Genomic DNA, 12,862 nt, shown 5'->3' with positions numbered 1-12,862 from the left:
GCATACATACCATGTGTATATAAGTGATCGATACGCAGCTAAATATGTATACTCAATTCAAAAGCAGCATTGTATTCACAGTGGTCTCATGAGTTTCATTTAGACTCTTGAAAAAGTAGCTAAATAATAATATTAATATATCCTTAAAAGATTATAGATAATGAACTATCCATTTCAATTTTCTAGGGGGTATATAGTACAGTTGATCAAAAAGGTGGAGATCGCTTCCTGTGAAAATTTTTGAGGTTTTGCAAAAAATGGTTCATTCTAAAGCAGGCCAGAATGTTAAAACAGAGACAATTTTTGCAGAAATGGATTTTAAAAGAAAAATTCCATTTTGGGGAGCCTAAATGGAATTTTTTGGCTTCTTGGCTACCCTGAGGGAATGTTCTTATTGATTTCACTGACATTGAGAAGAGCCTTCTAGCCCCACTGCCAAAGAGGCAGAGAGCCTGGCCACTTTGTCTTCCCACTAGCCACCCAAGCTCTGGGAGCCAGAGAAAAAGTGATGTTCCCTGGAGCTACAGAGGCAGGGAGTCCGAACACCCTTCTCTGTCCCTGGAGCTAGGTGGGAAAGTGGTGTTTGACAAAGACTTCATTGAATCTGTACTAGATTTAGCAAATCATTTTGTTCTACAAATCAGTATTTTCTAATGAAACATAGTTTGGAAAATTTTCAATCATTTCTAGTATATAGTCTAAATTGTGTAAATCTAATAGGCTTTTTTTTAGTAGCTGTGAATTCTAGCTTCTTTTCACCCTTCTAGCTCTTTCTACACCTTTAACAGTGAATACTGATTCCCGTACCTTTAAAGTATGTAGCCTTTACTGATTGTGGAACAAACAGTTCCTAACAGCTGTCTTTGTTCTGTTTCTGTTTATTTGATGAGGCTAGAAGGTTTGCCAGAGCAAACTAGTCCCCAGGGTCATTTAATTAGATACCTTTTAGCAGCAAAATTGTTTATTAGGGCCAGATTCTTGACACCCTTATTCATGTTGAGTAGTACCTTACTCCACAGATGGTCTCACTGATTTCAGTAAGGTTCTGTACTACTTAATGTGAGTAACAGTGTCAGAATCTGTCCCATAATTAAATACATTTTTCTGTGAATATATACAGTCTTATTTTTCACTTGTGTGACATTCTGTTGAGGTCTTCAAACAGTTTTTCATTGGAATGATCAGTCAACTGCACAGTCATATCTGATACTTAGATTCTGCATTTTACCGTTTTTGTGAGATTTTCTAATCTGAGATAATGAGAAAAAACATTGTTTTCTTTCATATTAATATACCTCACTCTATTTATAAAAATGTTTTTAAAATCTACAATATGGTTGTATGTCTTCTCTCTAGGACTAAACAAACACAAAGTAAAGAGAAAGTTCCTGCCCCCAAGATCTTACAATCTAGTATAAAGCCTGATGGTAAATTAGTGATGTGGGAGCTGAAACTGGGACTGGCTCAACTCCTCTAATATTTGGGGGGCTATTGAATATCTGTTTGATGGGAACAACTTTTAATCCCTGCTGAGCTGAACAAGATTCAGACTGGTGATCTACAGTTGAAAGGCTCCGTACCTCATTAACAGTGCCCCAAGACATCCATTTTCCGTAATCACTAACATTACCCCACTTGAGAATGAAGCTTGCTTTCTGGAAAGAGATGTTTGTTGTTTGTTTGTTTGTTGAACATGTGGGAGCTTTTGCCCATGTGCTAAGTGGAAGACTCTGTATAAACATAAAATATAAACACTAAAAATCCAAATTCACTTGTAAATATGCTTTGCAATATAATTCTACTGTACAATAAAACAATTGTAATTTCTATAATTACTCCAGTGTCCTTTACACTAACTTTTATACATATATGTATCTATTTTTTTCATCTCCTCCTCCTGGATCATTAGAAGGATTTGAACCCACAAGCTTCAGATTCCGCTGCACAGACCTTCAGCTGTAGGAGAGGTGGTATATGGATCAGCTCATACAGGGAGATGCAACAAACACATTGCCAGTGGGTTTCACAAGTATTTGAGACAGAAGTGGCACACTTGGTGTCAGTATTGTTGGTTTACTACTGTCTCAGAGAAGATTATGATCTAGTGGTTACAGACAACATAGCCAAATGTAACAACACCCCTTCGTGGCTGAAGTGATCTTGTGTAAGCTCTGATTTACCTTACTTGTGAAATAGGTGAATGATAGTTAGTTACCACCATTACAGTATGAGACCTTGGCTCATAATAAGGGTAGTGAAGAGCCCAGAAATATTAGCAGCAGTCTAGAAGAGTTGGGGATTCTAGGCTTCCAGTTTAGTGCAGCTGCTTATAAGTTACAGAGCATTATGTTGAAGTGTCTCTCCCCTCTCCCACCCTGCCAACATCTTGTGAGAGCCAGAATTTTTGCATGCTTGCAAGAGTTGGAAAGGTGAATCTTTCCTTCTTGAGAAGCTGTATTATGATGATTACATCACTTTACTACACACTAGTAACATCAAAATCTCTTCTGAATTACCTGTTTATGTAGAAACATATAACTGATTGACTGCAATACATCCAAATATTTATACGTTAATAAGCAATTAATTTTAACTATACAATATTTTTAAACAACAAAATTTACTCCAAAAAGCACAAGGATGGTTGTGAATCTTAATATAATTTATAGAATGTGTTTGTATAATGAATTTTAATGTAATTTTGAAAATACTAATGAAAAAGTTATTCCTGAATAACATTGTATTTTGATGCTTTCATTTTTCCTAGATGCAGAGAGTGATATTGCCCCTGGTCGAGTCAGTTATATTTCTTCAAAGAGTTGCTCTATTGTTGATGACAACTATGGATGCATGGCATCAAACATTCCTGCCCTGGAGTTGATGGCTCTGTATGTAGCAGCTGCCATGCATGATTATGATCATCCAGGTCGTACAAATGCTTTTCTAGTGGCTACAAATGCACCTCAGGTAGGAAATGTTTTACTGGAAAGCAAAAATTAAAATTTCTAGCTTTCTGATACATAAGAGAAATAATGAACATAGATTTTACTCTATAAATCTGCTACTTTTTGTGTAGGAGTTGGTTGCCACATTTCACAAGACCATTCTTTTCCCTTAATAGGTGAGCAAGGAAACTGCTTTGGGGTTACCTTTATAACACCTTTTAACTTGAGAAATCCCAAAGTGGTGAGTGGGGGTGTGTATAAAATAATTTTCAAGTAACAAACTTGTAAGCAATAAAATAAATGAATGCAACTAAGCAAAGGACATGTTACAGATAGGGCTGGCCTTTGGGACTTGCCAAGCCTATGATTATGGATATTCCAATTTTTTTAAACTTTCCAATGTCAGTGGTGCTCTTTGCCATGATTTCAAAACAAAACGGCCTAGTCTAGCCTTTTGTGTTGCATAGGTAGCCTTTTAAATGTCAACTGATCAGTGAATTTGAAGAGCAAGCTGGGGAGATGCTAAAAGGAGAACATAACATGAGAGAGAACAAAGATGCCTTGACATCTGAGAATAGAGATGAATATGAGAAACTAAGAGGAAAGAAGATGCTGCTTTTTAAAAAAACTGAAATGCACAATAAAAGGAAAGAGATGAGAGAGAGAGTAATAAAACAAATAGGAGACAGGAATAATAAAAGGAACTATATTGTGGAAGAAAAAATGGAAGAAAGGAAAAAAGCAATAAACTTTTAAATTAGTTAATTATATTTATTTGTACCTCCTAAATTTTACTTTATTACCCTGGCAAATGTCCTATAGACCTGTTAAGGAGGTGGGATCAGATTGTTATTTTGAGTACTTACTTTGTCCAACAAGAAATTGGAGAAGAACGTTTTGTTTTAGAAAGTAGTTTTTGTTCTAAACGTTTGTTTTTTGACAGGTGAATGCATCCAAAAAATTATCCCCTTTATAACAATCAAATATTTCCTTATTTTTAACTGTTTCATAGAGATGAAAGAAACATGTTATAGTACTTAGTTTGCTTTTGAACTATAAACAATACATTGTATTTTGATTTATATATGAAGTGATTGTACTCTATGCCAATGTTAATTAAGTAACAAATTCTCTTTTCTGTTATCTGTGTCAGTCCAAATGCCAGGGCATAGTTTTCTTTGCCAGCACATAGAGACAATACACTGAGTCTTTTTGCTGATGTCATTGCCTCTTATATTAAGAAACTTGATGTCTCCCAGGCTCAACTGTTTAAGTCTTGAACAGATCAAGAAAACAGTATTACAGTATTTGCCATCTTTTTGGACAGACACTGAAAGAACATCAAATTTCATACTCTCGCTTCTGGGATCAGGAGCATATTAGTGTTTAGTAGTGGTAGCCACAGTTCACATGCAAGTCACCTAGGACTTTATGGCACGTTGGTATATATATGGCATATATACTAGGCCACACCTATGTCAGGTCCAGCATAGCTGATTCCCCTATGGAAAGGGAATGGGACAATTTCTTGTGGATGTTGATAGATATTTCTACAGTGGGATCTTCCACCTTAGAAAATGTGGACACCCTTCAAGTTGGTTTAAGCAAAAAGAGAGACTCCCAAGTGCCCTATAGGAGATAGGGAATTTGGGACTTTGGCAAGCCAGAATAGCCCCCCTTCCTCCAGAAAGTTATCTCAAGAGTGTATTTACCTCAGCTTCAGACTTTTCAGACACTCCCCTCTGTGTCTTCGTCCTGCAGTCTGAACATAGTATGATTCAGTTTGTATTCAGGAGCTAGATTCTTGGTCATATTGTAAAGTTTGGATGGGGTTTTTAGGATGTTATAATTTTGAATTCTTCTTTCAGCGATTGTCTATATGTATTCCATTCTTGGTGTGCAGGTGTAACCCACACACCTTCTGGGTGTGGTGTTCCGTCCCATCTAGTGGCACCGAGACCACTTAGAGAGATAAAATAAGTCTGCTCTACAGCCTTAGCTAACAGCCAGTTAGCTTTTAGCTCATGCGGAAGAGGTTCATGCACTAAGCTCCAGAGGTCCCAGGTTCGATCCTCCCCGCCGACGACTGGGGTCTTTCGGAGTTACATGAGCACCCTCTGAACCAGAGATCAGAATGTTTCAGCCAACACTTGCCATTTGCTCACATCTTTGCCATAGCTTCCCTCGCACATAGCCCTCTGCCTGAGTGCATAGAAGGATGGAGCAGGGCCAGCCACCTCTCAGTTCCTTCTAAGTGCCCTAGGTTGAGAGATGAAAAAATTAGCAGCATCCGTACTCTATCCACTTTTCATACTGTAAATTTGTATATCATTAAATTTTATATTAGTGTTAGAATTTAGTTTCAGTTGGGTAACTTTTTATATTGCTTTTGGTTACCTGGCATACAGACTTCAGTCTTCGTGACTGATCAGAAACCCCCTGATTTTGAATACCGTCCCTCAAGTGACATCATCATTCTTCTGAATGATGATCATACTAAACATGTTTGTTTTGTGTAGGATGGGGCATATTACAAGCAAATCCTCTATTTGTTGCTCATTTTCAAAATGAACACAAAAAGTGAGAAAGGAACAGTCTTCCTCCTCTAAAATTGCGCCTGCAGCTACCATGCCTCAGGTGTCTACCACTTGTACTGTTTCAGCAAAGGCTCTTCTCCAAAATAGTCATCTGGCAAGGGTAGGATTCACTGTCACTCCTTAAGGGAACATAAGGAGCGGTCACCTTCTCAGAAACCCTTCGAAGAAAAGGAGAGAAAAATCTCCTTATCAGGTCTCTGCTAAGGGTAGTTCAAGGCATAAATATAGTCCTGTAAGGACCTGGGACCTAGAACCTGGGTCTGCAGAGCCTGCGGTGGCCAATATTCCCACAATGCCACCAGAACACCCTGCAGAAGCACAGTCGAGGAGCACTGTGGAGAATAGGCACCACAGGAAGTACCGTCAATAATACCCAGAAAGACAGTACCCTGCAGCCCTCTGATTGGCCAAGTGCCCCTACTTAACCCCAGGTGTTGTCCCAAGAAGTGTCTGGGCAACCACACAGACCTTGGTCTGTTACTAAACTGGACTTTGCCTCATGTCCTGATCTCTGGTCTCTGACTCCAGCCTGACTTCAACCCCAATTCCTGACTCTTGATTCTAACCTGGTACTACCTCTGATATCTGGCCTCCGACACCAGCCTGACTCTGACCCTGACTCTTGTTTATGGAATCTGGCCTTGTGATTCCTCTAACTCTGGCCCGTTGATTTCCATCCCTGGTGGGCAGAGATCAGCTCAGCTGCGACCACTAAGCAAGACTGCCTACACCCAGTCCCTTACAGGTCCTTCAGCTGACAACCTAAAGCAGATAGGTTTGCACCCTTTGGTAATGTTATCCATACTGAGTCTGCAGTACAGTAACTCCTTGCTTAACGTTGTAGTTATGTTCCTGAAAAATGTGACTTTAAGTGAAACGAAGTTAAACTAATCCAATTTCCCCATAAGAATTAATGTAAATGGGGGTGTTAGGTTCCAGGGAAATTTTTTTCACCAGACAAAGGACTACACACACACACACACACACACACACACACACACACACACACACACACACACACAGAGTATAAGTTTTAAACAAACAATTTAATACTGGTACACAGCGATGATGATTGTGAAGCTTGGTTGAGGTGATGAAGTCAGAGGGTGGGATATTTCCTAGGGAATGCCTTACTGCTAAATGATGAACTAGCAATCAGCTGAGCCCTCAAGGGTTAGCCCATTGTTATTAATGTAGCCTCACACTCTACAGGGCAGCAGAAATGGAGGAAGGGGAGACAGCATGGCAGACAGAGAAACACACCGTGTGTGAGAGAGAGAGAGAGAGAGATGTGCATTGCCCCTTTAAGTATGCTGACCCTATTCTAAGTACACTACCTTTTTAAGTAGGTCAGCAAGTTGAGACAGAAACTGCTGCCAGGAAGCTCCCTCCGTCCTGAGCCCTGTCGTGTGTCCACTCCCTGCTCTATGGAAATGGGGTAAGCGGGGTGCAGGAGTAGGTGGGAGGGGGACACCCTGATATTAGGACCCCTTTTTCTCCTCCCCCCTCCTCCCGCACAGCAAGCAGGAGGCTCTGGGGGCAGCTCCAAGGCAGAGGGCAAGAGCAGCACATGGCAGTGGGGCGAGGGACAGCTGAACTGCCGACAATTGATAGCCTGCTGGGCGGCTGCTGCACAGGGAACTTAGGGGAACGGGGTGCTGATAGGGGGCCTGCTGGTCCACCCGGGTTCCAAGCCCCCACCAGCTAGCTCCAACAGGCTGCTCTTCCTGCAAGCGGTGGACAAAGCAGGCAGCTGTCAAACGACATTATAAGGGAGCATTGCACAACTTTAAACGAGCATGTTCTCTAATTGATCAGCAATGTAACAATGAAATAATGTTAACCAGGACGACTTTAAGTGAGGAGTTACTGTACTGTCCGTAAGCATCTCAGCATCATATTTGGTGCAGTTGGTCTTGGCACACTGACTTTGTTGGTACCAGTAGTCTCGGTAAATCATTCAGCACCAAAGCTCTCTGAATTGGTGTCTTTTGTACTGACCATGTCCGCATCCAACTTTATGGCACCAGGGAATTTAATACTGTCAGATTTCCCAGAGTCCCACATTGGCACAATGAGTCATAATACTGCTGTCAGTACTGGGTCAGCTAACAAGTCGGTACAAGGCATTTCTTCTGGTCTATTGTTGAAGGATTCAGGAACAGACCACCCTGGGACTCCTGTTAAAATGTCTCCCCCTATGAAGAGGGGATTATTCTTTTTCTTCATCACCCTCAGGTGAAAGTAAAGAGAGTTCTTCTTTGTACTCCCCAGCCTTTTTCACACCTGGTGGGGTTTCTAGGGCTCAGGCAGAAATAAGGAAGACATATGGTGATACTCACATTGGTATACCCCTCCCTGTCTCCCAAGCAGTTTGCCTGTGATCCACACTCATGGCCATATTGGGTTCTGAAAATCGAAGAAGACGTGTGTCATCTACACAGCCCAGAACAAGGTCACTTTTTTCAGTAGAATCTACCAGACCTCATACAAATCAGCAGCCTCCTGTTTCTCCTGTTCAGCAGCAGCTCCACTGTTCTGAGGAGGAACAGATTCATCGCACTGATGTTCCTCCTCCTGCAATATCATTGTATTCACCTGATGAGGCTGTAGCTTCATCTTCATCAACTCCTCCAGATGACTAAAGAACATTTCAGAAGCTTCCTAAGAGGTTGACTGAAGCACTTGGTGTGTTTCATCTGGCATGTTCTGCATTCTTATCTCTAATCCAGAGCAATTCTATACAGGTCATGGTAGACAACACTGTTATAGTGTTCTATATAAACAGGCAGGGAGGAGCCAGATCATCTCCTCTACGTCAGAAAGTGATCCAGCTGTTGGAATATCCATCATCAAGTACCTGTCACTGCTGTTTATCTACCAGGACTAATGAACACCCTTGCAGATCAGCTCAGCAGACATTTTTCTTCCAACCACAAATGGTTTATTAAGAACTCAATTATTCAACAGATTTTCCAGAAGAAGGGTCACCCAGTCATGGACTTGTTTACCAAAGAAATGCGGGGAGTGCAGGAAAGGAGAAAGCAACATTTTTTTGATGAAGAGGGTGTCAGAGTCAAGGGTCTCTATCAGGTGCTTTCCTAATACCATGGTCTCAGGGCCCGATGTATGCTTACCCACCAATTTTTTTTTAATACCGTGTACTCTGAGAAAACTCAAGCAGGATGGAGCAATGTTGATATTAAAAGCACCAGACTGACCCAGATAATTCTGATTCCCAGAGCTACTGAGGCTGTCGATACAGACTTCAGTAATGCTTCCACTAGTCTCAGATTTGATCTCTGAAGACAATGGGAAGACCCCTCATTCAGGCCCACAATCTTTGCCCCTTGCAGCTTGGATGCTAACTGCTTAACTGATGTTAAGATGCCTTGCTGTAGATATGTCTAGAATATTTTGATAAATAGTATGAAGCACTCCATTGAGACTTACAGTGCCAAATAGAAACAATTCCCAATTTGGGCAAACAACGTTATGTCTCAGCCTTCCTAATGGACATTCCATTCATTGTGGACTAGCTGTTCTCATTAAAATCATCTGGACTTTCTAATTGGTTCTATGAAAGTTCATCTAGCAGGTATATCTCTTTCATCCTCAAATTCAAAATTGCATAGTATTTTCACACCCTGTGGTGTCTAGGCTTTTGAAGGGGTTTGTGCATGTATTCCCTACAATTAGAGAACCCCCTCATCCTCAAATGCCATCTTAATGTGGTATTAGCAGTGTGATGGGGTCTCCCATTTTAATCATTAGCATGTTTTTTACATCATCTTTCCATGAAAGCATAGTTTTTGGTGGCCATTATTTCTGCTTGTCGGGTAGAAGAAATTCAAGCTTTAATGGCAGGTCTACTATACACCATCTTTCATAGAGATAAGGTCTCTCTTAGGTCACATCCGAGATTCCTACGTAAAGTTCAATCTGACTTACATATTAATCAGAACATTCATTTACCTATTTTCTTTCCCAAACCTCATGCTAGTGATTCTGAAAGAAAATTTCATTCTTTTTATTTAGATAGAATCATTTAGTCTCTACTAGGTTATTTATAGTCTGTGCTGAAAGAGTAAAGGGGAAATCAGTTTCTTTCTAGAAACTGTCCAAATGGATTGCAGAACGCATCAGACTGTGTTATTAAATAGTGAAGATTGGTCTCCCAGTAACATTAAAAGCTTACTCCACTAGAGCTCAAGATGGATCTGTAGTTTCCTTCAGAAATGTCCCCATCTCTGAAATTTGTAGAGCACCACCTGTGGTTCAATTCATATATTCATAAAACACTGTGTTATTAGGGAGGCTTTCAGAGCTGACACTTACTTTGGCAAAGCAATTCTTAAATCGTTGTTTGTATAGGACTCTGATTTTCCACCTCCTAGCATGCGAGCACTAGTTAGGAATCACTAAGAGTGCAATACATATAGGTAATCACTCAAAGAAGAAAAAGCTGTTACTTACTTTGCAGTAGCTGGTGCTCTTCAAGGTGTGTATCTGTGTGGATGTGGATTCCAGTTGGCAAAGGAGCTTGAGAGCTAGTTGGTATTGTTCCACACTTTTATGCCCTTGAATGAGTGGCAGGTGCGAGGGCAACTGGGATGCAGTCATGGGCCAAAGGATCCAATATCTGGCATAGAGGATGCATGCTCACCAAGAGTAGGGACCCATTGTGCTAGGCACTATGCAAACAGAGGAACAGATAATCTCTGTCCTGAAGAGATTACAACCTAAACTCTTGTTTTTATGAACATGAGAGTATCATCTGAACAAGCTGCACTGGATGCAGCAAAGCTGCTGAAAGATATATGTAAAAAGCATTAAATAATCCAAGATTTACCAAAGAATAAATAAAAACTTGGCTTCTATTTCATTAAGCATGAACATCAGCTTGGGCTCATTTCTTCGGTAAAAGATCAAACACTATTATTTATTTAAGCTCTAAATCAATGTCCATATACTCCTCCAAAATGTGAGATAATAGAAATGATGGTAAACTCAAGGTTGTCTAAATTGTGTGAAAGAAATGGAAATCAACTGGAGAGATTAGTAGTAATTCAGTTTTGCTGTGATTGATGTCTGTTGGTGGCTTTGTTTGAATATCACCAAGGGAAGAATTCAGAAAAAAAAGTCAGAAAATAGAGATATCAGTACAGCAGAGTACACATGACAAAGCCTATATTTACATAAATTTTCAGCTAGAGACAACATATACAGTATATACAAATATAACTGAACCCTGAATAGAATCAAGAGACTAACCAGAAGATATTTGAAGCTAATAAATGACATTCATTTGTTTTCAAGATATTAATTTAATTCAGAATATTTTCATTCCAAATCTTACCATACATCTATGTTGCACACCATTGGTGGTGACATAGAGGGTATGTGTAGTTACATGCCACAGCAAAAAGCAAGCTGTGTCCACGTTGCGGTGCATAGCTTCACATGGCAGTGAAAGGTTCTAGCAGGGAGGAGGCAGTGGGGAAATGCTTTGGAAGCTCCTCATTGCCAGAGCCTTTCCCTGCTGCTTCCCCCACAGAAGCCTATCTCTAATGCCAGAGTCTTTCACTTCAGTGGGGAAAGGCCCAGCAGTGGGGTGGCAGCAGGACATTACCCTGCTAAAAATAGCCATCTAGATGGGGGTGCACTGTTTGGGCATATAGAGCACCATGCAGGGTGCAATATATGTAATCTTAAAGTACCAGATTTTCACAAAATCTACCACTGACTGCATGTCACAAGAAGTAGAGCACCATGCTGCCATCTACAAATTAAGCCACTGCCTTTCTAATAGTTGATATGCCACTGGCCAACAGACTGTTTAAAACTTTGTTTTTCCTTCACCCATTTAACTCCATTGACTGAACATGTTGAGGTAACAAAGCCTTTGTTGAAAACTCAGCATCCCACCCTTTCAGTTAAGTTGTTAGAACTCAGTGCACATGCTTGTGGGAACCTTTAGAGACCTTTAGCAAAATTAAGGAAACCTGACTCGATAGGTTTGATATTTCCAAGATAAAATTTTTTTCAAGTCGTCTTTGTACAATTTACAGAGGTAAATTATGGGGCAAGCCCAAATTTTAAAAAATTCCATTGCATATTACCTTATATCCTTTGCTAATTTAGTTCATATAAATGTGATTCAACTATAGAAACTTTACTCTACTTGGTTTTGGGAGAATGATTCTTTGGTCCATACAACAGACTTCACATTGTTAAAATGAATTAATATGTCTAGTTGCTTTCGCATAGAGGGCTTTGGCTTTTTCTTGAACTGTATTTATGTATGTTATTAATTTAATTAGTTTGTGGATTGGTTACAGTTATGCTAACTCCTTCATTCAAAAATGTAACATTGCCTGTTCAGAATTTGACCACTACACATAAAGCTTGTCTTGCCAGAATATTGATTTTTTTCCCCCCTCAGCTAAGCTTCAATTTTAGTAATTGCTGGCTAGGGATTAAGCTAGAGCATAAGCAGACTGTCTCATCATTTTTTTTTTTTTACAAATGGTAGTTATTCTATAAGGAGGCACCAGAGAGGACTATTGTAAACTGGCCAATAATTCATTTAAAAAAGCCAATTAATCAACTTTTCACTTAGGAGTACTGTTTTAAAGGTAAAATAAAAAAATTAGTTAAAATATAAAACCTAAATATAAATATATTAAAAAAAATGTTTGTCTTGATATATTAAGCTTTTGTTCTGCATCTTCTTTCACACCCTCCTCCACATCAGGCAGACATATTAGTTTATATTCACTGCAGCAACGAGTGGAGTGACATATGAAGCATATTTTATATTTATATAAATGTTTTTCTTAGTAATAATTTTACAGTAATATTTTCAGGAATAAAAATAAGACTGGTCTGATTATTTTTTCCCTGTGCATGTCTGCCTACAAAGAAGACTTGTTCAGTTCAGCCTTCAGAACTAGAATGCAACTTAGTGTTTTAGTTACCACCCATGTTAAACGAAAATGTCATTATTTAGCCTTTACACTTTTCCTCTTTTAATTTTGAATCTTAAATCGCCTGTTCGTTTTTCATTTCTTTGTAGGCTGTGCTCTACAATGACAGATCAGTCCTAGAAAACCATCATGCTGCTTCTGCATGGAATCTCTTTTTATCTCGACCAGAATACAACTTTCTACCTAATCTTGATCATGTGGAATTCAAACGGTTTCGTTTCTTAGTGATCGAAGCAATCCTTGCCACAGATCTCAAGAAACATTTTGATTTCCTTGCTGAATTTAATGCCAAGGTTTGTTACACAAGTTAATGCCTGCGCGTAGCTGCTTA

General features: G+C 39.6%; 1 protein-coding gene across 1 annotated transcript in view; it reads left to right on the top strand.

Annotated features, from left to right (window-relative positions):
* PDE3B (phosphodiesterase 3B) overlaps nt 1–12,862 on the top strand; it is a 243,110-nt gene that overhangs the window by 220,607 nt on the left and 9,641 nt on the right. Inside the window, exons 12-13 of the mRNA XM_074954954.1 lie at nt 2,768–2,967; nt 12,621–12,824. Coding sequence (XP_074811055.1) covers nt 2,768–2,967; nt 12,621–12,824 — 404 coding nt within the window. The remainder of the gene's footprint in view (nt 1–2,767; nt 2,968–12,620; nt 12,825–12,862) is intronic.

Source organism: Natator depressus, chromosome 6 (assembly GCF_965152275.1).
Source record: "Natator depressus isolate rNatDep1 chromosome 6, rNatDep2.hap1, whole genome shotgun sequence".
In the NCBI taxonomy this organism is placed as follows: domain Eukaryota; kingdom Metazoa; phylum Chordata; order Testudines; family Cheloniidae; genus Natator; species Natator depressus.
Note: the sequence above shows the minus strand (reverse complement) of the source record. Positions and strands in the feature narration are given on the sequence as shown.